The sequence below is a fragment of the Bombus affinis genome, chromosome 9, assembly GCF_024516045.1.
Source record: "Bombus affinis isolate iyBomAffi1 chromosome 9, iyBomAffi1.2, whole genome shotgun sequence".
In the NCBI taxonomy this organism is placed as follows: domain Eukaryota; kingdom Metazoa; phylum Arthropoda; class Insecta; order Hymenoptera; family Apidae; genus Bombus; species Bombus affinis.
Genome location: NC_066352.1, coordinates 12,160,508 through 12,186,147, shown reverse-complemented (window position 1 = coordinate 12,186,147; position 25,640 = coordinate 12,160,508). Strand labels below are relative to the sequence as shown.

At 37.6% G+C, this 25,640-nt stretch overlaps 3 protein-coding genes and 1 long non-coding RNA gene across 11 annotated transcripts; 1 reads left to right on the top strand and 3 right to left on the bottom strand.

Moving 5' to 3' along the window:
• Positions 1–1,719: 1,719 nt before the first annotated feature.
• LOC126920223 (uncharacterized) lies at positions 1,720–10,088 on the bottom strand. Of its 7 annotated transcripts, XM_050730269.1 has the most exons (10): positions 9,546–10,088; positions 9,369–9,475; positions 8,848–8,983; positions 8,414–8,545; positions 8,207–8,287; positions 7,214–7,441; positions 6,583–6,786; positions 6,114–6,308; positions 4,666–5,942; positions 1,720–4,498 (listed from the first exon to the last, which is right to left on the bottom strand). In XM_050730269.1, the coding sequence occupies exons 3-10, from the start codon at positions 8,866–8,868 to the stop codon at positions 3,880–3,882; spliced, it is 2,757 nt and encodes a 918-aa protein (XP_050586226.1). In that variant the 5' UTR covers positions 8,869–8,983; positions 9,369–9,475; positions 9,546–10,088; the 3' UTR covers positions 1,720–3,879. The 7 variants fall into 7 exon arrangements, with proteins under 7 accessions (XP_050586226.1, XP_050586225.1, XP_050586227.1 ...); XM_050730268.1 differs by lacking the exon at positions 9,369–9,475; XM_050730270.1 differs by lacking the exon at positions 9,369–9,475 and having other exon boundaries at positions 9,699–10,088.
• A 7,960-nt stretch (positions 10,089–18,048) lies between these two features.
• LOC126920226 (transmembrane protein adipocyte-associated 1 homolog) lies at positions 18,049–23,594 on the bottom strand. Of its 2 annotated transcripts, XM_050730283.1 has the most exons (8): positions 23,445–23,594; positions 22,751–22,950; positions 22,392–22,687; positions 22,121–22,317; positions 21,984–22,044; positions 21,722–21,908; positions 21,513–21,642; positions 18,049–19,904 (listed from the first exon to the last, which is right to left on the bottom strand). In XM_050730283.1, the coding sequence occupies exons 2-8, from the start codon at positions 22,897–22,899 to the stop codon at positions 19,752–19,754; spliced, it is 1,173 nt and encodes a 390-aa protein (XP_050586240.1). In that variant the 5' UTR covers positions 22,900–22,950; positions 23,445–23,594; the 3' UTR covers positions 18,049–19,751. The 2 variants fall into 2 exon arrangements, with proteins under 2 accessions (XP_050586240.1, XP_050586239.1); XM_050730282.1 differs by lacking the exon at positions 18,049–19,904 and having other exon boundaries at positions 20,318–21,642.
• Positions 23,595–24,268: 674 nt separating this feature from the next.
• Positions 24,269–25,571, top strand: LOC126920230 (ufm1-specific protease 1). The gene is made up of 3 exons (XM_050730299.1): positions 24,269–24,410; positions 24,486–24,656; positions 25,168–25,571. Exons 1-3 carry the CDS (start codon positions 24,276–24,278, stop codon positions 25,525–25,527), a joined length of 666 nt encoding a protein of 221 aa, XP_050586256.1. The 5' UTR covers positions 24,269–24,275; the 3' UTR covers positions 25,528–25,571.
• On the bottom strand, positions 24,711–25,104 carry LOC126920234 (uncharacterized). The gene is made up of 2 exons (XR_007711914.1): positions 24,915–25,104; positions 24,711–24,851 (listed from the first exon to the last, which is right to left on the bottom strand). It is a non-coding gene; the product is annotated as an uncharacterized LOC126920234 (long non-coding RNA).
• Positions 25,572–25,640: the final 69 nt, after the last annotated feature.

Here is a 25,640-nt window from a genome sequence, read left to right as displayed (position 1 = left end):
AAGTAGCAAATATTTCGAGGAAACAAGTTCCTTTTTTTTTTTTGTGTCAACGTTTATTATACTATACCATATCGTTTCCTTTTTTTTTTTTTTTTTGTTTTTACAAGAATGATTTGTATATCGTCGTTAATAATAATCATAATAGTTACATATGCAGCAGTATACAATTACAGGCTTTTTTACGCAAACGAATATGCGTGTACGTAACGCATGTAAACGCATTACCCAATTATCGCGCAATAACGGACAAAATTCGCCCCGTATTAACAATTTTTTATTTAGAAGAGCACTTTTTTGAGACGGCATGGGTACGTTTATGTCTTAAACATTGCATGGCAATGAGTATTCCAATACCACGGTTTCAAATCGTGTGAGCATTAAGCAATAATCCGCGAAAGCCTTCTTGGCGTACAATTTCTTTTCTGCTATAGCCAAATTTTCGTAATATTCATTTTTAATCGAAATGCTTTGATGGATGGTTGATTCGTAACAACGCAAAGTTCAATTCACGTTTAAGGATAAACACCATTCGACTATTCAAACTTGGGTAGTTAATTTTCAAAATCTTCGATTACATCTTAAAGCCTAGATATCTGCCACTATAAACTTATGAATCGATGAACGTTGAATTCTCAAACGTTGAAGGCTCGAATATTTCGTTGGAAGAGACACTTTCAAATTTTAACGTTTAATTCCGATGTTAGTCAATGTGCATCCTATTTAATAAAATTATTTTTCTACAGCTATTACGATGTAATTTAATTCTCATGTTAATTAATTATTCTATTTATATTTTAATTATATCATATCAAATTCCAACACGATGTAACTGTATTTTTAAATATTTTGCGTTTAGTTTCTGCATTATGTATTCGAGTCATGATATCCAATACTACGGAAAGTGCCTCTTTGCAGTTAGTTTTGGTCAGACGTATTTATCGAACGTTCTGTCGTACGCAGAGCAAAAAATTCGTCATACGCTGTTCGTTTTAAACTTAAAAAGTAGTTACACGCGTTATCCTGAGATGCTTAACATTTATACATACATACATCGTGAGTATCGAATTTCATTATCACATGCTTCGTCGATCGTCATTCAACAAGTTGCAATAAGCCTACGTCTATATAGCGGTTCAGCTACGCTTTTATTCGTTTGAACTTCGCGCTAAAATGACAGGCGAGACTTGATTGCGATTCTCGCGATATTCTTGCGATTCTCGCATCGTAATTGTGATTCTCTGTGATTTGGTAGTTCGAAATGCGAACGTGTGTATGTCGTGTGATCCGGTAGCGTCGAAAATCGAATAAATATCGGGATATTTTGGAAATTTTGGTGGTTTTGTGAAAGATTTTGTTACCTGGACGAAAATTTAATGACTATGGAGCACATTTCGTTGGCGTTCTCGTAATTAGAATCCGGAAATCGTAAGTACAGACTCAACAGCTAACCGGTATTGGAATTTTCGAATTTCAGATATTCTTACGATGCGTCTAACGAATTTCAACCCATTCGAATATACGTTTTTTGCAGAATAAATGTCAAAATTGAGTATTACATAACAAAAAGATTTATACGATCATGTAGTATTTCATACATATTTTTCGTTATTCTTGAAAGAATTCAAATTTCGATTAAAGATTTAGTTATCCTTTTTCTATCAATAGATAGATTAAAATCGAATGGGTTAATAAGTAGCGCTTACAGTTAGTTCATCTTGCTTTTCGTTAAAGGCGAATCATCGTGTAAAATTACACGTACAAACACATGTATATATTACAGATACCAGAATCTTGTATGTTTAATTTATTCTAGATAAAAATAATCATGCTATAATTAAGGTTATTAATTCTTTCGTTGACTAGCCTCATATGCATCAAATGAATATTAAACAATATTATCTATGTACTATGTAAAAGATATAGAATATAATAATCAAATAATTTTCAAGAATACACCGTTAACTTGTTAGTTCATTTAGAGAGGATGGAAAATAGAAGAAAAATTTTAGACCCTTAATCATACCATGATTATTTTGTTTTAATATAGTGACTTCTATCAATGATTATCACGATCAGCAATTGGCATCAATACACATTATTCGTATATGAAAAATATCCTCCTAAAAGCATTAACGGTGCGTTTTGTTTCCTCGCGATAATATTACGATAATAATAGTATATGTATATATGTATATCTAATAAATACAAAGTTCTCGGTCAAAATTTCGAGAGACCGGTAAAAATGATCGGAATTACGGATAGCTTCTTTCTTCTTTGTTGCAGCGAGCAAACATGTAGACAAAAATATATATGTGTGTATGTATATTGTATATATGTATATATATACTTATGTACTTTTTTTCGTAATTCTATGTGCACGGAGAAGCGAAGACTTTCAATCGTTTTTCGGCACGGATTTTTCCTTTTCGATTATATTCGATTATTATTTCGATTTCCTATATTTCTTACTTTGCTTCAATATCTTCTTGTTTGTAAAATCTACGTGTTTTTCCTTGCTTATGTTTGAGCGAACATTTTTTACGAACAGTAAGTTCGTACGAATTAACCTCACGGTATGGTTTCCATACTCTATGTTTCTGAAGGGCATAGAGATACTTTGAAGTTAGGATAAGAATAAACCAACCCTCATAATATATACATTCTTCTTATTTTCTTTACATTTTCGTGCCATTGAATTTTTATTTATTTATATTTTGGCGACAGTTATTATTTTTCAGAGTTTCATTTGTGATTTTTCAATTCGTGTCTATTAAATTATATTCTTTCTCCTTTTTAATTTTTATCATTTGATCTGAAAATTTAATACAACTTGCTTTATACAGCCTTAATATTGGCTATAATATATTTTAAATGTGGTTCATTAAGAATCGTATAATTTACGAACAACTTAGTCCAATGTTTTGTAATTGATCTATTAATTTCTATTAATTTACTTTATATAAAATGCTCTATATATTTAGTATAACGAGGGATCAGTTCAATCTCATCCTACTAGCCGAAAATCAAAACACTTTATCGAGGAGAATTGTGGAACAATACGATCTAAATATAATTGAAACCCCATAACCATAAACATGCTATCTTACTTAACACAACAGGATAAAAACGCCTGTATATAAATAGCTCTCATTTTCAAATTCCCTAGCCCTGAATTTTGTATTGAAAGATCTCGTAGAGTTCTTCGAGGAGCTCTCATCTCATGAAGCTCGCGCAAAAATTGCACGCATAATTGACGCTGGATCAATTATAAATTGCACTCACGATCATTATCAAGGTGCATCCCGCTAAGAAACAGAGAATTTTCTTTCCAGTCCATGGTACAACCCCTATTGACAAGATCGACAGCGTTTCACGCTCGAATTTCAAAACAAAACAGTCGGCTGAACTTTGTTTTCGGGGCACACCGAATTCGTGACTTTTTTTATAACGTATAACGAATAATTTTTTACGAATTGCGTCTCATTACAATATTTTATGATTCCTTCGTTAAGAAAAACTTTTTGGCATGAAAATTTTTATGCCAAGTGTTTAGATATTTTCGTGATCGAATGTAAGAAAAAAATACGCATGAATTTTGTTATATAACCTTGGAATATACACAACGAATTTAAAATCTCCGCTCCTTAAGAGTAAGATACTTTCGGATTCGACTGATCAAAAAGTATTATATGTTGCAAAGGAAATTCACAAAACTCGGTATCATTGCAAAACAAAGTTCGACCAAAAGATCTTCCTACTCGAGAGCAACTTCCGGTTCGAAGTAAAGGCGGGGCCGATTAAATCGCATTTACGCTGTATGTACAGGATGTTGAAAAGTGGCAGGACGGATATTTATAGTTATTATCTCGTGTCCCTTCGTTATAACGATGTCTCCATATTCAGATTCGCCCATTTGTTGTTCTCCGTTCTGTAATCCTCTACTCTTCCGGTAAAGCTTCGTCGAAAATTCGCATTGTTTCGAACCGTTTTCGTTCGTCTTTCGGTCAATGAACGGGTCAGTTCTGCCTTGTTCGATGACCTAGGAACGTTCATCGGAGAAATTCTGTGTATCGTAGGTTGCTGATCGGTAAATTTGTCGCCGTGACCGGAAATCGATCCTTCGTAAGGCGGAAAAGACGTTGCGTGTTGGTAAACGCGTGCTGAGGTTTGTTGAACGTTCTTGTCGAATTCTGTGGTGTCCACGGCGTCTGTGGACGCCGAGAAAGCGTATGGATAGGGATGTTGACGATCAAGTGGGCAGGAAAAGGAAAAAGGATGGGAGCTATCCGAGTAACGCTGTCTACGAGACTCTTGGAATCGACGTCGAGCTGATTTCCGGTCACAGGTGAGAGATCGTCCGAGTTGGCTAAGAACTGTGTGGTTTGGTGACTCATCCGGCGAAGTGGAATCTACTTCTTGTCGCGTTCGAACTACGTCTTTTCCTCCGAATGGATCGCCAGGACAAACTTCTTGTATTGGACTAGCGAAGATGAGAGTTCTGTGAGGGAAAATTTTTATTCGTGGGAGGATTCTTTGAGCTTTGCTTCGTTGGCTCGCTTTGTTTAACCAGGTTTGGTTTAACCAAATAAATTATAAATAGAGCCTACTAAATCATTAAGCAATTTTCTTTGCAATTTTAAACAAATTTCTTGATCAAAAACTTACCTGTTGCTTTCACGTTTCGATCCATCCTCATTCTTATCCGTGGATGTATTCTCCAATAACTGTTTCTTCTTCCTTCCAGAAGATGCATCCAAGCTTTCTCTCGATCTTGAGAACAGATCGAATTTTTCTTCAGTACTGTTCTTCGAAGCAAAACCCGGAATACAGCCCTCGTGATACGAGGATCGATTCTCCAAACGTCTGATCACATCGTCATCCTCCCTGTCCGAGAAATTCTGAAGCTCCTTTGCGGTAATCAGAGTGTATCTCCGTTTATTCTGTTTAAGGATCGACTTGAGACAAAAATACGTTGTCGAATCGGGCAGTCCGCAAGCCTCGTTCGACATGGGATTCGCGATTACTCTGCTTCTGCTGGCTATCCTTTTCGGTATCGCGCCTCTACTCGCGTCTACAGCCACTGTAGACCTGGAATTGGTTTCATCGAGGAAACAAAGGGATAACCTGAAGTTTCTTCCTCTTTCTGGTTCGCTCATCTTATCTTCACTAATCTCTTCCACTCTATCCTCGATACCAAATTCTTCTTCCTGTTCGCTCTCTAAAATGTTCCCCAAGCTTTGTCCGTTCAATCTAAGGAACCTCGTGTCAACCTCCATCAATTCCGATCTGGACCTAAGATTCGGTTCAGACATGTCCCTAGGCATCATACTAATCCTCGGTCCTCTTCTAACGTTCTGCAAACCCGTCATCGAACTTGTCTCAGGATTTTCTACGTTACACTCGCCTCTCGACATCTCTAAACTCTCCAGTTGTGCCTCGACCAAGAATTTTCCACAGCTTCCACACTTCCCGGTCTCTGTCTCGCTGACCAAAGTGCAATTCGAAGGGTGTACTTCGATCGCGGTTTCTATCAATGGCTGTCTGGCCTGATCCATCGATTGGTCATGTTCTTCGTCTTGTCTGGATCCTTCTTCTTGCGCGTTCATTTCGAAGGTAGAGGAGACGGCGTGGCAGGGACAGGTACATTCGCGCGACGTTACTCGACGGTTCGAATCCTCGTTCACTTCCTGTGTTACGATACAGCCTTGCTCTGCTCGCTGATAGAGTAACGCTTCCGAATAACTCGGCACCATTTCCATTCTACTTGCGTCTTGGGACTCGGCTGGTCGTTGGTCCGGTGCTGGGTCCATGAGAAGCGCTTCGCTGTAACTCGGTGCCAGCATGTACGAGCCGGGCTGGTTGATAGTTTGTTGGCTCATGGATGCGTGTATTGGCTCGCTTCCGCTTGGTGTGTCGTAGTTGATTCCGAAGAGCTTGGTGATCTGAGAATTGTAATGCCATTTTTGTTACTCGGCAACTCGATGATATCAATCAAAATGTTCCTCGACTTGTTCATATTATTCAAGATAATGCCATTTTTATTTGGGATTTAAATTAGATTCAGATCAGACAAACTACGACTATAGGTAGTGGTTGATGGGGTAGCTTTTCACCTGATAGTCAGCATACTGCGATTTGTACTCTATGATCACTCTCAAAGGCCAGCTGAGCAATAGAGCACTCAAGCACCAATAGACGTAGCGATTAGTGAACCAAGGGTTGCCAAGAACAGCCACCAGCATCGTGGGGTTTGAATTATATCCGAGATCCAGACCTTCTTTCATCTCCATGTAATCGTCTCTCAGTTCCTTCGAACAATATGACATCTTAATTCGTTCAATTGCACGCGTTCACTGGATAATTGTCAATTAACAGAATCATTCATGGACCATGGGTTCCTACGCAAATTTGTCTCGCATAGGCTTAATTAGAGAAATAGAAATTGGATAAAGATTCGTTTCGTTTAATGTAAAACTCAAGTATCATACCCTGGACACTACTTTTGAAATTTCAAATTTCACGTAAATGAAAGTAAAAAGAAAAATCCACGATCCAATCGGTTCATTCCAATTTATCCAATACTTGTTCCGCGAAGAATCTCGACCTAGCCTCTTCAAACTCTGTCGCCGATCTCATGTTCGAAAAGGCGAATCCTTTACTGAGATTGATCTTCGTGATCGGCACTTTTGAATTCAGGATCAACTCTTTGCTGATGTCCTTTACGCCACAGTAGTCGTAATAGTAGAAAGATGTGGCGGCGTGGGTGTTTATCCTTTCGTAGTAGACCTGGAAGACGAAAAGCGTCAGAAAGAGGGATAAATCGGGGATAGATGGGCCATTGGGCAAAAGCATAGATCGCCGAATCACTCCTTTGATACCAATGAATTCTCTTGAAACATTTTTTCGTCGAATTATTATCCAAACCAGCTCAAGTGTCATGGCAGCCGATTCGTAAGAAATTCTTTGCACCTTAAATTATAAATTTGTAATGGGTGTAGAGTTGATATCGTATAAAATTACTAGTAATATCAGATGAAATAAATATTAAGCAAGAATTTTATTAAAGAAAAAAGGCGAAAGAGTGAATGGTCCATCTGTCCTCGCAACAAGATTCGGCGAGGCTCGCGCGAAGCGTATCAACGATTTACCATCCCGCGACTTCCTTTCGTCTGGATCACGAGATATGCGTTGCACGTTGCGCATTATGCGTTACCTGCGTCGTCGTGTAATTGTCTCCGTTTCTGTACCGGGTAATTTGACGTTTACGTCGCACGTAATGGTACGAGACAGCTTTCCACCAGATGGTCGGTTGTGCCGACTTTAGCTGCAAAATCTTCAGTAACACGCTATCCTGGCTCTCCGCGTGTAACAAATCGATCCTGATCGGTGAATGATAACATTCCACCAAATAGATCAAATACAGCATCCCCGTGAATGCCATCTGCAATCGAATGAAATATTTCGTATAAATTCTCATCCTGTCGTCTTCCCTTCTCGTAATTTCCATTTTACGATACTTTCTGGACTTTAATCCGTCAAGTTATCTTTTAATAAAAAGTCCGTAAAAGATGCTGCAGAGTTTAATGGCCAAACTTTAACTTTATAGAACGTTATATAAATATAGATTGTTATAAGAAAAATGTATAAACAATTATAAGAAAAAATGTGAAATACACAGCGGTTATTATATTGTAACGCGAATATAAGTTTATAAGTCGAATATAATCCTTGGCTGGTCGTATTCCATTCCAAAATGTTCACCGTTTCTATCGATACGAAACTGACAACGATAAAAGATTCAATTTACTGGTTTATACTTATTTATATAGACGGAATATACCGACAAAGTTTGGCTAGGGAAACTTGGAACAGCCAGTACACAAATTTTGAAAAATTCAAAGTTAAGATTAAGAAAAATTCATGGAATTGAAAGTTGATCAAGACAAATTAATTTTAGTCAGATGGACTTTAATCTCTGCAAATGAAAATTTACTATGCTCGCCGGTTAACAGATCACAAAAAGCTGCTCGTTCAGATTATTTTATAGAGAAACAATTAATTTTAACGAATTTTAAATGAAAATCCACGTTTCGATTTCGAATTTTCCAGGGTTGATTAAATTTATTTTTATGACAAACTAATTTGAAAAATTCGATTTTTCAGTGATAAATATGGATGTTTCGAATTGATTTTCCTATATACTTACGAGAATGTACATGTAGCTATCGTCACAGGGAGACACGTGTCTCAAGCTTTTAATTGGGTACCTCGAGAAATTGATTATCACCTACGAACAATTACCACTCAAAGTCCCTTCTTTTCTTAATTTACGAACGGTCAAGTGAATCGAATTGTTAAATTTTCGTATACAATGCTCGGATTGGATTTCCGTAATGCAGAGGAAGTGACGTACCTTGGTGACATTCGCGCATCTACACCACGTCACTGCGGCAAGGCATCCGTATATTAACACGGACAGAACCAAACATTTGCAACCTGGTTCTTTTTGCAAAACTCCGCAAAGCGTTTGCGGGACTGGTCGCTGCTACAGAGACATTATCATTCAGACAATTATTTCTAAAACCTTCCGAACGTGAATTAGATATTATCCATTAATTTCGCATAAATTTCTCGTCAATTTTTCATTTTTCTTTTTCTTTACTAAATAATGACAAAGTAAAAAATTTAACGTTGTAAAAATTAATAATCTTGTTAAAAGTAATAAAATTATTGAGAATTTGGAGGGAAAACAAAACAAAGAAGAGTCAAGAGAGGGACGTTTAAAAGGAACGAAATTCGAATGCTCGTTCCGCCAAGTATTTCTTGAAATTAGAAGTTTAAACGTACTTCCTCGTTTTCTCGATTCATCGTTGAGACGATCTAGCCAGGATACTTTCGAACGTGTTCTTCGATCAAAGTTGGAATATTCCCATTTCACGAGTGCTCCTCGATCTTCCTTATATTCCCGATGCTGGTCTTTGCGCTGCAAGAATTTAATTGTTTGCTTCGACGGGGAAACGTGATTCGATAATCGATTCTAGATCGCAACGATCAAACACAGAATTTTTCTTTCGTTCGTATTTCCAAAAGAATACGACTCGGAAAATATACATTTCCAAAGGAAACAGAAACTGCCATTCTCCGAGAGAATCTTCCGTCTGCAAAAAATTCAAAAACTGCTCGCTACTTCACCGAACTCTCGGGAGAAGGCTATGGCATCCTCCTAATTACAGTAAACCGCGAAACACGTTCCTCGATTCGCCGATGTTTTCTACGCTCGCGGCTGCTTTCCAGCATCGTCGTTCCCGCCTTTTAACTTCGCGAGTTATAGCAGTTTCCGGCTATACTCCCCCAGCCAGTCCACGTACCAAATAATCAACGGATCAACCGATCGATCACGATCAGCCACATCGATCAGCGAAACGAGGCTAAAACCATTTTCCATCGCCCTTAACCGAGTCTGTTTAATCAGAAGCTAGGAACAACAAGAAGAGTGGCACTTTTGAAGCGTTTAAAAAATCGTCGCCCGCAGTAACGATGTTTACCTTGCTGTTAGCCGCGCTCAAAGGTTAGCCATCAGTCGCTCGTGCACGAAGAATCGTTCATCCCAAGGCGAGGAATAAAATCGATCGCGTTCGGGGGATAGAAAGAAGGGACGCGTAGGGTAATCGTCGCCGAACGGCGTCTACTTATCGTACGTTTCTCTCCTTTTATCTCTGAATTCTTCCTCCACATCGTTCCTGGCATTCTGGTCTCTCATCTCACTCGTTTCTTCTTGATCCTTAATTTTTCTTCTCGATGAACAAACTTCTTCGAAACAATCGAACGAGAATGCCTCGTTAAATGTGTCGTGTTTACGACAATCGAACGATTCGATGGACAAATTGGACGAAATAGAAGAAGAACTCGGTGAAAATAGGTTCGAAGCGGAAGCCGCAGGACGCTCGGTCGGTCGCGTGAGCGTCAGCCGCGTCCTGACGCGCCCCTCGCCGTACTTTCGCCTGGAACCACCCCGATGCTACCCCGTCGGGCTAACTGACACCGTCGTCGATACGCGTTGCTCGCGGACGCGGCATCTCTACTGACATCCCCGCGTCGCCACAGCGTCCACGGCGTCGCCCTCGCCGGCGTCGGCGCTCATCGCGCTCAACTTACCCGCGGCTGCGCCCGCTTCCGCGTTCCTGTGTCCTCGAGTGGCCCGCCTTTGTCTTCGTGCTCATTCACCTCCCATCCTACCTAGCCAGGACGACGATCGTGGCGTGGTGCTTTGCATCCACGATGACGCGGAGGGTTGAAAATATTTTTCATTAATTTCCCGGGCTTGGAAGGACCGAGGCTAGGTGCTTTGGCTCCACGACGACCTCGTGCATTGAAAATATTTTTTATTTTCGTTTCATTCATTTTATTTGTTAGCAGAGTTTGAAATTCGGATAGGTAGCTTTGTCACGGAAGGATTATTGGAATATATATATAGGGAGGAACGATTTGTTTATTTTTGTCTGTATTTGATCAGGCGAAAGGAGGATTAAAGTCAAATAGAACTCCTTCCGATGGCCAGCACAGAACTGATCATTGCATGTAACATGTAATGTCTTTACGTTAGAAGATCGATACGTGATCGATGTACGTTGTTATGCGTATAGTGATTGAGTACAAGGAGAATTAGTCTATTAAGAGTCAGGCAGTGACATAATGCGTAAAAGTTGTGTAAACGCGTCGATATTGGAAAGCGTAAATATTAGATTGTTCGAAATGTTTTATGAGGGAATAATAGACGCACAATGTTTTTTGTTTTATATCAGTTTATTGAATTATGCACGAATATAACAATAGGAATAGAACGAAATGGATCACACATAATTCAATAAAGTAATATAAAACAGAAATTGTTGTTCATCTAGTATCACCTTATGAAACGAAAGAAACTTTTCGGACAATCTAATACAGTAATTTGGTGTTCTATCAAGAAGACCATTGTATCAATGGGAGATACAAAAATGAAGAATATCCTTGATTTGAAAAGTTTGGTTTGTTATGGCGGCGTAAGTATTATAATTAAAATCATTTTTCCTAGTACTATAAATGCTTCAATTGATAATTTCATAAAATTGTTAGATCCAGATAAACGAGAAAATAACGAGATATTAAACGAATCTTTAAAAGTTTCTTCCGTGATTACGATGGTTTAAAGCCGGAATTGAACAATGTGAATTAAATAGATAGAAGTTACGAATAAAAAATTCCATTAATACCACGTTGGTATTTAATGGCTTAGGGCAGCAAAGAATCGAAGAAAGTTTGCAACGTGAAAGTTACATAGGGTTGGCAATGTTCTCTCGTAGGGTGAAATTGATCGAAATCGCTGGTAGGAAAATGTTTGCTTTTCTAGTAATCTCGATTACGTAGTATATACTTTAGCAATTTGTCCTTTTCGCTATCTCTTAAATATAATATAACGTAATATTTGTTAACATATCTGTATTTCATAACGTAGCATATAACTAATACATATATCCTAAATATATTTTTTCCAAGAACAAGCAGAAATAAAACTTTGCATCGTACGATTAATTGAATTTTCGAATTTATCCTCCCATTTTCTACTTATGCGCGCGTCATTGTAATTTTCTAAATAAATGCGCCTCTAATTAAACATGTCGTTAACAAAGTTCGGCGAAGCCGTGGAAAATTTCTTTGATACGTCCCTATCCTTTTTTTAACAAAACATTCCTCCACGATAGTACAAAAGAAACCCGGTGGAGGGTATTTAAATCACCTCCTACTCTCATTAATCCTCCTCCTCCTCCTCTCTGTTACCCTATTCGATCGTGTTTCACACGAGGGGACAATTGTTTATCGAAGTAATTAAAGAGACGAGAAATACAGAGAGCCTACCGGTCGTTACGACGACGAAAATTACGGCTGGTGTTCTCGCGCCGTTCGCACAAATTTAAAAGTCCCCGAGATATTACGTCGCGTCGCTCGCATTTTGTTATCCGCCTGAGAATCCGCGTCGTCGCAAAATGAATTCATAAACGCTGACAATAAGTTTTCCATAGCGACACTGGAATTATATCGGTGTTAATTTCACGGTGGAAAATGCGAATACTTTGAAACATCGTTGGCTATTACGAAGCTGTCCGTACGATATAAAAAAAAAACGAATTTTCTCTTGCGAATAAGAGTACCTTTCATTCGAATTACATCGATCGATGCTTCATGGGAATGTTTCACGACATTTGCTTAAAATCATAATGCCTCTGATAATATCTGTACAGAGACACGTGTTTATGAAATAGTAGATCGACGACTATTTTTAGAAAAAAAGTGACGAAATTAACGACTAATGATTTCTAAACGATTTATTTAAAGCCATAGCCTTTACGGCGATATTTTTATGAGAAAATATCGTGAGTTTATTAATTAAAAGATTAATGACTATCTATAACGCAAAGCAACGAAATTTGTGTGTGTAGGTACTTACAAGGAGATTTTATTAAACATTTTATGTTTACCGTTCGAACGAGCAAAGAGTTTTAATACCGTGAGAAGGCTATTATCATAAAAAGACGAGGTATTATCGATGCATTATACGTTAAACGGTGGATGGTTTCTAATTTTTTAAGAGTACAAATTATATCCCTTTGTATAGTATGGGATGTTTTCCGAAGATAGTTAGAGAGCGAGAAAATGCTATAAAATTTCTTACAAAGAGATTCAGCTGGATATAACATCTCGAGGAATTGAGAACAGTTTCTTTAGAGCCGCCTCAGTGAGGCGGAATCAATCAGAAATCTTTAGTCAAAGTGTCGATAGCAGTAATGTACAGATTTAGTGTCTGGCTAGGTTCGATTTAATATTATTTATTCTGGACAAAAAATTTCTTTACTCTTCAATCTGCAAGATATATTAAAATACCTCTTTTTGTTCATAAGGCGATATTGAATAAAAAAATTGACAAAAGTGTGCTCATCGTATCTTCTCCCTGCGATTTTTGTATATTTATAAATTTCAAAACGTAACAAATTCATGATCGTCAAATCTAAAAATACCAAAAAACTTATTATTTCAGTTACATTTTCGCGTTCGATTCGACCACAAAAATTAGTCTTTACCATAAACATGATATCGTAAATTTAAAAACTTGAAAACTGCTATTATCTTATTTAGATATATCTTTTCTCTATACCTAAATACAGATATTTAAGTACATCGATCTTTATTCCTTAAACTGTGGATATTATAAATTGAGGAAATTAAAGACAAATCTCTCGTTATTTAAATAATATCCTTTCTTGAATTCGAAATACAAAGAACGAGAGGTCTCTTAAAACTTTCATAAATGCCAATATTCTTGTAATTATCGTTTGAAAAATATTTGTTCAAAATATCCGTTGCAAATTTCGTTCAATTTATCAATCAGAAATTATCAAATAAAAATTTGATCGACGAAACTTCACCGCCGAATACCTCGGTTCGTACCAATTTAAAACATCGAACAACCCGCGTGTAGGAAAGTCAAACATTCGAGTGGTTGAGCAAACACATCCGCGTTAGCATTGTATAGTAGCGAAAGTGACATCGGTTCGAACAACAGGACGTGGGAGTTCGCGCGATCCTGTCGCATGACTTTTAGGACACCCTCTATTTATATTCTGACCATGTTGGATAAAGACACGTTTTGGCGCCGTCTCGTCGCCCATCTATTGATTGCAATTTGAGATGATGGGAGACGAGCGAACACGCGTTTATCCGAAAGTGTGTGCCCGTGTCAAGTTCTATTCGGAGAGCAATGAAATCCTCTTTTCTACCGGACGATCAAATCCCCTGGATTACCTTGACATCAACTAGGCTTGTATTCACGCGTTACATCTTTTAAAGCGAGTCTTTTAAAGCAAGAGAATATCAAGCTGAGATTTGTTTAAATTTTTGAATTTTACGAAACGCGTGGCGATTCCAAAGTTTTGGCCGCTAAGTGTAAACGCACACGCGCTTAATAAACGACACAGGTTTGTTAAAAGAGCGACGCAAGTAACGCGAGTAAATGTTTCGGGATATGCGTTCGAAATAGAAAATGACTTAGCAATGAAAACGTATTGAGATCGTGCGTAAGATCGTTGAGATCGTAGAATCAAAGTCACTAGCATTCGATTATACTTTTGTGTCGAACAAAGTACGAAATACGCAATATCTAGAAAAAGGAAAAAGCAACTTTGTATTATTTTGAAAGTATACGTCGAACTTAATGGTAGAATCGAAGTTTTGGAGGAGTGCGTCAGACGTCCACGTGGGTTTCTTGTTTGATCGTCAAAGTATCCTTGAACGTCGGGAAGTAGATTCTCAGGCGCCGTTTAGCCGGCATAAGAAACAAATCCCAAGCTCCGTGGGAGAACAGAGATCACCCAAACGGGAAAAACAGAATAGAAATCGTCGGGCAGAGGGGTGTTCGGTTGACATGACTTTCAACATTCGAAACATGGTTTTTGGGGTAATAAATCAACTTGGAGAAAGATATTGCTATATAGAAAGTTGGAAATTCTTTAAAAATTGTGTCGAATTAAAATGGAAGGACTTTACAGGACTTTTGGTTTCGGGTCAATTCACAGTATCGTCGTTATTGAATTATTTACGTTACTTTTCGAATATTCTATTTGATAAAAAAATTGATATTGTTTAAAAAATAATTGTATCTCTTTTATAAAATATTATTCAAAATTCTTCTGTGGTTGAAGGAAAATAGAATCTCGAATTCTTAATGAGAAACGGTAGTTTTTCTTGATTTATATCCTATCAAATAGAGCATCATCCGTGTCGAAATAATTTTCATGTTAGAGATTCGTATTCGGGTCTCTTGGGAATAATATTCAACGGAAGAAAATAATTTACTCGACTCGATAGATATCGAAAGTCGAACTACTTTTTCTCGTATTTCATTAGATTCATAAATAAACATTAGATTTCACTTTCAATAATATTTCAAAATCGCCTTTCCCTAATGTTGCAACTTGTTTTCAAGTATGTAAGAAGCCGATTGCTCTTTGTGTGAAGAATTGTTCCGCGCTCTTAAGCCTTTCGAGGGTGCAGGCCAGTTTCCAAGAACGAAAAGTCTGGTAGAAAGTTGCCGCGCTCGTGAAAGAACGTGTACGACTCTTTAAGTAGAAAAGAGCATTGCAAGAGAAAAATGTGTCTCACTGCGTAATAAACGGCAAGTGTCGCCTATAAAGAAACATCACATGGCAATTAACCTTGCTTACCATCCAATGTCGTAAAATAACATTTACATTCTTCTATTTTCCTTCAGTAAGAGTTATGTTTCTACTGCAAATGGAAAGCTTATGATATTTTGCCAAGAACAGATTGCGATTTAAATCAAAATTACGGTATTAGAATAAAGAAAAAAATCCGAATTAAACGTTACTTCAATTTCGTAATTTGGTATTTAGATTTAATATGTAGAATATTGGCTGTTTTCTTTTTTCTAGAAAATTAAGCATAATCGATACTTTTACGAGAGAATTATAATTATGTAACAAACAAGAAATTCAAAGCGAAGTTTTGTTATTCTTTGTAAAGCGAATTCTTTAGCTACGTTTCTCTTAAAAATGTAATTATTCATAATTGGTGATTTTATAAGAAGAAGACTCGCACTTTTACGATAAACAGAATGTTACTTTCCTAAAAATTTAATCTTCACATTAACCATACGTAATTTCACAACGGTAATTGTAATTAACGATTCTACACGATAAATCCGAACATTTTCACTGAATGAAAGCGTCCTACAGTATTGTATCAGGAAACGAGCTATGTTTCGCGATATCACGCGTGTTACATCCTACTCAAATACACACGTATTAAACGCGACCCGACGTGATACAATCCCATTTTTTGGATGCTGTCCAAAACCGCATTTTCTCTATAGCACGAATCCTCGAACGTATAGCGATCGGTATCAAGGATTCTGAATACGTCGCAGGACCATTGACGTATCATCTCAACATTAGCATATTATATACAGCTCACAAAATTCATTCAGTTTCGTCGATTCGAACAAATAGTACACTGTTCTTTCTCTTGCTTTCTTTCGCGAAAAACATCCAACAGCGGATTATAAAAGCTGTCGTTAATTATCTAGTTTCGACTGACAACGTATTCAGGCCAGTTTCCCTGTTATTTTTGCAGCCGGCGACATTGTCTAAACTGCTCGGCATCTAGTGTCGGGAGGTTGATTAAAATCAAGCAAGACTTAATTAGGCCGGTATCATTAGGAGAGAAGCAGCGCTCTACTCGATCTCGATAACACACCTCTGCTTGGTCAAGAACTCATTTACGTAACAAATTCTTCACCCCTTCGCGGATAACTATGTACCATATATCCCGTGAACTGAGTCTCGTGCAAGATATTTCGCGACTCGGTGAAAATTCTATTTCTCAGGCATTAGTGGAGGGGGAAAAAATATATCACTTATCGAAAGGAAAAAGAAATTCGAAAAAGATTATATATATATGTTTATATATATGTTATATATATAATTATATATAATAAGAAAATATACATGCATAGGAAGAAATATTGATATACGAAATTTTGTTGAGTTCATTGAGCCTTTCGGGTAGTATCACTTCGTACGTACGTAGACTATGAATATTTTACGATCAATTCGGTATTATCGATTAGGGGTGTGAATTATTAAAACCGATTCTGGTAGTGATAAAGGGGAATTTCGTGCTTTGTTTTCCGGCTAAAGCTACGCCGAATATTTTGTGAATATTTTGTGGCGTTTATTAATGTATCAATTTCTTTCCTTTAGTAGAAAGTACCGTTTATGATGTTTTTATCAATTATTTCGCTTAGAATGATAATTATTTAATATAGAATTCTTTTAATTATTCAACACCATACATCGTTAATATTCAGTATACATCCACTGAATGAAGAGATAACTGGCTAGACTTGTGTAAATATTTCATTGCTCTTTGATAGGAAGAAAAGATTGTTAAAAATCTACACGACCTTTTTCTTTGTAATATCAAGTTTCTCCCAAAACCGTCGTTAAAATTTTGTCCCAGCGCCCGGCGATTAGCGATTAAAATAAAGGACCAGCCTGTTGCCTGTTTTTGTAAACAACGGGTGTTGATGCACTCTTTCGCGGCTCGTGCGAAAAAGACTGCACTCTGATATTGTGCAACGGAGCTCAATCGAACGGAAAGAACCGATGATCGGTGTACTGTGACTAATCATTGCCCGGTAGCCTTGTCCATGAAAAGGTAGTGCAAGTTGGAGCGCGAATAATGCGCATGCATGCACTTTGTATTTATAGCCGCGATCCTATCGTGTAGCGAAAATTTAAGTGACTCGAGTCTATCCACCTTGCAAACCTTTCTAGTCGATGTTGTTGCAAAATCTCGTTCGTCTGACAAAACGCGATGTCAAACAATTTTCATCAATTTAATTCCCAACTCTCATCAGCTTCTTCCGTCGGATTCAAGTAGTTAAATCGAAAATGATCGAGGTTTATAAAGGGAGAAATATGTTAAGGCTGATGAGATACTGGAAACCACCGTGAAGTTACTCAGTGATATCGGTGTTACGAGTTTCTAGCTCCAACGACTATACATAGTCTTCGGCTAAAGATAGCAATAGGGATAGAAGCTGAAGGCTTTAGCTTCAGTGGAAAGATAATATTGATATCGATCGGTTCGCAAGTAATCTGGTCTTCTATTTGTCATCCTATGATTTTGTAAAAATTATCGCTGAACGATGGTTTGGTTATTAGTTAATTATTGATCGATTTAACTTTAGACTGAAGTTAATTGTAGCTTAACGAAAAATATATCAATTTCTTTCTAATGCCTAATGGCTCAGTTGCCAGAGACGCTGTACCCCAACAATTGGCCAATCTTATAGATACAAGATATTTCTTCGTTTTTCGTTAAAAATCGATTGATTTGAATCCATTATACGGTATTTCTGGTAATCGTATTTCTGTTTGTACGAGGCTTGACTGGATGGGATTCGTAAAAACGAGAAAGAAAAGTCTGAAAGCGTTCGATTGAAATGTAATTTTATTTTCATTAAATATATAATCATGTTACGCGATCCCAAGTATTGCCTTTCACATTCCACCCGACAATTACAAAAAAAAGCCTGATCACGATGGTCAGACATAATTAGATGAGAACGCCTGGTAGAATTAGAGTAGAACGAGTTAGTGTGTTTAATTACGTGTACGTGTGAGTGTGAATGAATCGACATTGCAATTGACAGAGAGATTCGGCCTCCAGAGAGCTTTCGATAAGTCTGTTCGTGGTATTTACACAGATCCGTACGGATCTGAACGTTAGAAAATGCGCGAAAGGATGTGTAATGTGTATATTGCTGTTCGATCATAACCGCCAATGATCCTCTAAAGGAGCAATCGAATTATCGAGACGAGTTTAAAATCACCACATCGAACGAACATTTTTTAAGAGTGATTTCGAATTTTGAGACTTTGGTTCCTGACTAAAGTACATTAAAAAATGGTACAAAAATCGTTGGTTCGCGTTAAACATGGCAATGTAGAGGGACCAGATCTATACGAGGGGGAAGAAAGATCAAAAGGAACCGTTTGGAATGCCTCAAAATGTCGATTATATCGTATCAACGTAATTGTCTTAACGCATTATGTTCTGAGGGTACTAATTAGAGTAAAATCAATGATTACTTATCGCCACTGGTTTCTAAATGATTCGTGTTACGTATCAAATTGAGAAAAAGGCAGACGAATTTTGTCGTGTCCGATGCGGCTCTGCCAGAACTAGCACGTTCACAAATACGGACATACAATATCGATAAATATAACGTTATGTATTCTTGTATATATAATATATAATATATAATATATTAGTATATAAATAGCACGATCCTTTACACTAGAATACAGGGTGTATATACATATTACACGATGGATGGAGTCTTTCGTAAATAGTTTCAACGAAGTACCGAGGAGTTCTCCTTAAAATTCTAAGTTTTTATGTTTCGATCCTCGCGAGTAAATCTTTATGCTCGTCACGGGAACCATTCTCCAATATTGTCCTTGCTCGTCGTTCATAAAATGCTTTCTTAATTGCAAAAGTAGGAAAATAGCGAGGGAGGTTCACCATGGATCGTGCTCAGATCTTTCGCTAAAGTCAGAGAGACCGGGAAGGCCTGTCTTTGGTGAAGAGGACGGAGAAACGATAAGCAAGTTGTCGAAAGTCGAATTCAACTGATGAAATCTGTCTCGAGAAGTTAACAGCTCGCTGACCATTTCGATGTCGATATTATGAAATGCTTTCTCTCGTACATCGCCTAAACATTTTCCCTAATAGTACGAATCATCTAATCGATTAAGTACGAAACACTATTCGCCTGAACGGAGAATAAGAAACTCAACTTCATCCTTTTTCAAATAGCACACGACCGCTTAGTTTATCTTGATGCTATCACAAGAAATAGAAATGAAATCAAAAGAATGATTCATCAACGTTGCACTGTTCTAAAAATGTTCGTAGCGACTAGATTCTTTCAGTGAAATCGTACGGGGTTCTTTCCTTCTAGTTTCATTCTTTAAAGGGGAGAATCGAACGATGGAACACGTTTTTTTTTCAATGGATTTCGCGCAGTAGTTCACTTTCAATGAAATTGAACTCGATCGTTGAACTAATCGTTGAATCCATGTTCGTGATCGTAACTGTAAGTCGAATCACGCCAGAAACGATCAGCTCGTTCACTGTTGATAACCGTTCACCTGGGCTTGGCCTTCTTGACTATCTATACTGTAACCGGTTATGCTATCCGGACTCTGCAGTGACGCCGCGTACAGTGGATTCACCGGTGTGGAGTTTGTGTCGAACTGGGTCGAGTCATAGACACTGTGATTCTGCGAACAAAAGAACAGTTCTCGTTGCACCGTTTAACAAAGCTGTGAGAAGTGGCAGCAGGCAATATAGAACGTTTCATCATAAACAAAATTTGGATGATCGTAAAAAATCTAGAAACTTTAAAAATCTTTAAAATTGATAAAAATTTGATTTCGTGCAAAGGCATTATACAGTGAAAATTTCAACTACTATACATAACATAAGGTTCGTGTACTTTCAAGCTGAGTGCAAATAATTCATATATCCCACTTTTCTTTTGTGTCTTTGCTTTTTCTGTTTTTTTTTCTTCTTTGGAGGTAAAAAAAAAGCGAACGATAGGGTTTGATGTGAGGAATATGTTGGTTGCAACACAAAACAAAAATATTAGCGTTATCCACTGCCAAGTTAGTGTAAATAAATAAAACCAAGTGCATCAGCTACATTAATGAGTTTAATTAAATCTAGACATGCTATATATTTACACATAATAAAGCATCTTGTGCGCACCTCTATTTTACACTATGATACATCTATATTGTTATTTAATAAATACGTGTTATAATTCTTCCATGTCAAAGGATAATTCACTTTGTTCTAATTGATAGAATGAAATGAATTGAATTTAAAAGATTAAGATTCTCTTATATAAAACTAGTGACTTAGACTTTACACCGATTACTAAAACAAATATTTACAGCAATTCATTCTGCATATAAGATTTAGTGTAATGGGGGGGGAGAAGGACTAGGATTTACTTCGATATTTTTCTCGTTGTTTTGAGTGTTCGATGTTGTCAGAGATAATAAATAATCACTCAGTCCACCGGACTCATTTTTTTTTGTATTTTGCTTCCTTTGTTTTTCGTATACCTCTTCGCTTGTTGAAGAAACAGGCTTAGATAATAAATGTTGCGTGACGGTTGAAGTATCTGCCGAATCAGACAATGTGTCTTCAACATCGACTTCAGATATTGCAGTGCCAGTGTACTGCTTCAAAGGACTCGATTCTTTCTTTTGTATTTTTTGCAAATCTTGTGCAGTAGTATTGCCTTTCGTCAAAGACTCTTGATGAGGCATACTGCTATCCAGAATGGATTGCAACGTATTTTCTAGCGGTGGAATTTCAAAAAATTGACCGGATACGTTACTTTCAGATCTCTGTCGTTCGTGCGTCAAGCTACCCTTTCTCGTTAAAGAGAATAAATTAGTGTTGCTATCGTTTAACTGGGGTTTATACAAGAAGCTGCTAGCGGTGTTTGGCGCGAAAAGCAAATTTGAGACGCTACTAGGCCCACCGTACTTGAATTGTGACGTAGACCTGCTCTCCCAAGTATGGTGAGTCAACTTTAGGTCTAGCGAGCTCTTTTTGGAATCGATAAAATTGTCGGATTTCGTTAGGGGATAGTTCTTGAGGTCGGAAGTGCTTTTTTCTGTGCTCAGGCGTCTGGAAAAGCTTTTGATGCCGGATGTGGATCGATATAAAGCGGCTGGGGAATCGTAGATACGTCCGCTACCACTTCTGGAGTCTTTGGTGGATGCTAAGGAGTGCAGGGAGGTTTCATGTTTTGAGCTGGATGATTTTAACACTTGCGAACCATACAAGGGCATGTGAATAGATGGAGTATGGACCTGATAAATATAATCGCTGTCTGTTTTTAACGAAGAGAAGCTCTGTTGATGCGGCAACGACACCGTGTCTTCATCCATTGCATCGTCTACTTGTGCCTTGTATGAAAACATTATCGAAGGTTGTGAAACTCTGTAACAAAATTTCTCATTTGTCCCTGTCCGCAATTTTTCTGATATTAAATTATTTTTGGACATACGTAGTAACTTACCCAAAAAATTCAGACAAGAATGTATGATAAACCAAAGGTGTAAAAAGTGTCAAATAAACTGCAGCAGTGAAATCCACGACACATAATCCTACCGGATTTTGTGTGTAGTTTAAAAAGCCTGCACCAATTGATTGTACTAAGTCCAGCATAGCTAACGTACCAGCGTAAATGTAAAAACTTTTTTTTGCTGCAAAAAAAGAAGATACTTTGTAACATATAGATACGTATAAAGCAATGAATATGATGAGGATGATCAACGTACTTGGAAGGGTTAAACGATCTCGTAACCGTGTCCATGGCAGTATTAATATAAAAAGATATATCTGTAACAAGATTGTAATAATAACTAGGATTGTTCGCAGTGAATATGCATCGATGCTTATTTCATTGTAGATTTACCATTGTGAAAACAAGACTGCTGCAAAACCAAAACATCATTCCCCCATGACCAAACACATAAAAATCTCTACTAGGGATATGGAATGTATCATCTGGTAAAACTAGCTCCAAGGTTCCTTGGGTTATGGTAAAAGCCAATGCTATAAATGATGTGGCAAGTAATACCCTACGAATACTTGAGCGACTATCCAAATGTCCTACAAATAAATAGTTATGTATTTGGAGTTTTTTAAATAAGCAATCTTAAATAACAAAAGCAAAATCAACTCACCAAAAGCCAAACCAAATATAACCACGCTCATCTCTGTGGACAACAGGAAAAATCTCACTGTTACCCACAGTATTTTGTCTGCTTTGCCACCAACAGTGGCTGCTGCATTTACAGTCATTGAAACGATACATCTTATCACTGAAATCACTACATTACAAATGACAAGTCCATAAAATGCTAAAAATATTGGACTACTCGTTGCTCGTAATTTAAGCCGTGCTCTATTAAATCTCACTGTGATAAATAAAAGAAACAAGAGGTTTGGTATCAATATGACAATGTCCCATATCCGTACTCTGGAAAACAAAAAATAAATTGGTACAGGAGATCTGTAAAAACATCCCTAAATTAACGCTTACCTTGAATCTTTGATTTCTTTATACAGGATCATCTTGCAAAAATGCTCCTCATCGTTCATCGGTGAACTAACATTAGGAATCATTGTACTGCTCAGATCATACGTGTGTAACCAACTTTCAGAGACCTCTTCGCGCACTGCACCATACATATTTCTCGTTTTGTTACACGCTTTACATCTGAATCATCTCTCAACTTTACACTAGTAAACAAACAAGTGACAGTATGTGTCATCCTAATGTAAAGTACAACAAGTAACGTCTACAACGTAAAAAAACATCGCGCTTACGAAATCGTATGTTTATTCAATCGAAAAGAAGGTATAAACTAGAAATTCCTATCTATCTCATCAAAGCATTCAAATTAACTTTTCTGAAGCATTGCTTGCTAATTAAGGTGACATAATAAACATAACCTAAAATACTTGGCAATATTCCCAAGTGACGACCTTCGAACCTGCTAGAAACCGATGACCGACCAAAATAACGACATATAAACATTGAACTAACCCTGAAACTGTTCCCGCGAAATAAATGCTCTTTTTTATTGTTTAATCAGCGGAAAATCGATAAACGATAAGTCTATTGTGTACTTGTCAAATTGACACGATGCCACCGCGTATAAAATCAAGAAATTACATTCGAATAGATTAGCGCTAATTGAATAAAGTTCACGGGCAAGATTTACACGACTTACCCATTAGGTGCATAATATTATCGCTCTCATCTTCCCCGGAGGTAAACTATAACTCGCCCTTAGCACCGCACAGTTTCGAATTTTCGTTCAGCGTGTATAATTTCGCGCAGTTATTTTACGCTGCTACCGCACTTATTTGTCCGTTTGTCTTATCCACACACGGTCGTCTGGTCTGATTGGCATTTTGCTATGAAATCCCAGTGTCCATTCTATCGGTCAGCTTCACGCCGATCACTCTGTCCCTCTCTTTTTTTCGCTCGCAGTAACGCCACACGGAGCTACCAAGAACCGTGTATTTGATAACCAGTAAGAGGAACGCGTAACGAAGTGCGCGTGACCGCGTAGTACGTGATTTCACGTCCGTATCAAATATACGTTTATACGAGGAGAACGACGATAGTAGACGAGAAACGAGAGAAGGTATTCGCAGGTGACGCCACGATTTAACGCCTATCATAAAGGCAGCGCTTCCTCTTCTGCTCGTGAAACAACGACTTTCGAACGACGATGCGAACGCGTAGATCGTAGATTACGAAAGGTTTTCTCGATCGTCAGTCGCTTTCACTGAATCATTATTGCAACGATGACGGTACGGTGAGCAAGTTAGTTGGATAGGTTAGGTTGTTGAAGGAAAAATACACGGAATGGCCGCGAATTACTGCTGAACCGGGAAATACGAAGCTTCGCGCTCTATTTACCATTCCGTACGAACCACGGTCTGTTTAAGGATTTTTCGAAGCGGTTACGACAGACGCGAAAGTAGAGTGGCTTTACGTGGCTCGTTGGATGGAACGAAACGGGTAATTGTCCAATGATTTTCGCGAGATAACGATGACCGTCGATTATTCGAGCGACTTATTGAGAAACGTTCATCGTGATATCCCTGCGCCGGAAGTCGGTCAAAGTTTCTTCGTTCAAGGGGATTACGAGTATTGGCACTATGGTTGCGATGGTTTTAACGATAAGGTCTGTAATTTGAAGTTATTTTTTGGGGAGAATATCAATAGAGAAGAGAGAAAAACGATGAAATATTGAATTTAGGGTTGGGGATGTGGATATAGAACTCTGCAAACAATATGTTCGTGGGTTATAAGGAATCGGAACTTGGACCAATCCGTCCCAACTATCAGACGTATACAGGAAGCACTCGTCATGCTGGATGACAAGGAACAATCATTTATTGGCTCGAGGGAGTGGATAGGGAGTTTCGAAGTAAGCCAATGTGCGAAGAATTACCGAAAAGATATCTTGGAAGAATAATTAATATACAGAATAATTATATATATAATAATTATACAGCCTGTATCATAAATCCTGATGAAATAAGAGAGGCATTGATTTTCCTTGCAGAAGTAATTCGAATTTTTATATTCGGAAATTGTATTAGATACAAATTTATCCATTCCACTGAAAAACATTTTTTTATTCCTACTGAATATTCATCAAGTGATACACGCACACTTGACTTACCTTTTATTTATACGAAACAGCTAAAAAGATAATACTAATTTGATAGATCTTTCACCCGTACTTGCAGGAAAATATCTTCTTTTTGTTCGTACCACGATTTCTGATATACTCTACAGAGTTGTAAACTGTTCTAAACGCAATTTCCGAGAACTTCATTTTTAACATTTATGTCCATTAGCGATACGGCCGATAAGCAGTATCTACTCTTTTACCAAAAATAGAAGTAAACAAGCTAATTTCAGTTATCTTGTAGGTATGCCTTGTATTGAATCACTTGTACGAGGTTCTCAGTAAAATCGTGCATGTTCCAAATGGTAGAGCCTTGCGGGACCAAGTGCCAGTTATCAAGAGTCACTTCGAGGAATTCGGTAGTCCAATCATGATGGGAGGAGATAGGGATTGTTCAAGTAAGTGCGTTGTAGGAATCCACGAGGGTGCAAACAACACCTATTTGTTAATCGTGGATCCGCATTTCGTTGGCCGAGCAACGGGCACAGAACAATTAGAGAATTACCGTTGGGTGAAATGGCAACGTTTGGATGATTTCATCGGCAGCTCCTTTTACAATCTCTGTTTACCTCAGATCAAGTTCATAAGTGGATACAATAAATAGTATACTGTATATACATGTAAATACATCTGCATTTTCCATAATTATTTATCGCGTACTTTAATTCTATTGAAGGGTTATCTTTGTAAAAAAAAAAAAATTGGTGTCTGGGATAT

Excerpts from the sequence above, each read along its gene's own strand:
- LOC126920223 (XM_050730269.1), bottom strand. The coding sequence starts at position 8,868 with ATGAATCGAGAAAACGAGGAA. Across the intron at positions 5,943-6,113 it reads CGCAGTATGCTGACTATCAG|ATCACCAAGCTCTTCGGAAT; the intron begins GTGAAAAGCTAC and ends TACAATTCTCAG. Across the intron at positions 4,499-4,665 it reads TCGAAACGTGAAAGCAACAG|AACTCTCATCTTCGCTAGTC; the intron begins GTAAGTTTTTGA and ends TTTCCCTCACAG.
- LOC126920226 (XM_050730282.1), bottom strand. The coding sequence starts at position 22,899 with ATGTATGGTGCAGTGCGCGAAGAGGTCTCTGAAAGTTGGTTACACACG. Across the intron at positions 22,688-22,750 it reads AAAGAAATCAAAGATTCAAG|AGTACGGATATGGGACATTG; the intron begins GTAAGCGTTAAT and ends TTTGTTTTCCAG. Across the intron at positions 22,045-22,120 it reads GCAGTCTTGTTTTCACAATG|ATATATCTTTTTATATTAAT; the intron begins GTAAATCTACAA and ends ATCTTGTTACAG.
- LOC126920230 (XM_050730299.1), top strand. The coding sequence starts at position 24,276 with ATGACCGTCGATTATTCGAGCGACTTATTGAGAAACGTTCATCGTGAT. Across the intron at positions 24,411-24,485 it reads GCGATGGTTTTAACGATAAG|GGTTGGGGATGTGGATATAG; the intron begins GTCTGTAATTTG and ends TATTGAATTTAG. Across the intron at positions 24,657-25,167 it reads AGTGGATAGGGAGTTTCGAA|GTATGCCTTGTATTGAATCA; the intron begins GTAAGCCAATGT and ends GTTATCTTGTAG.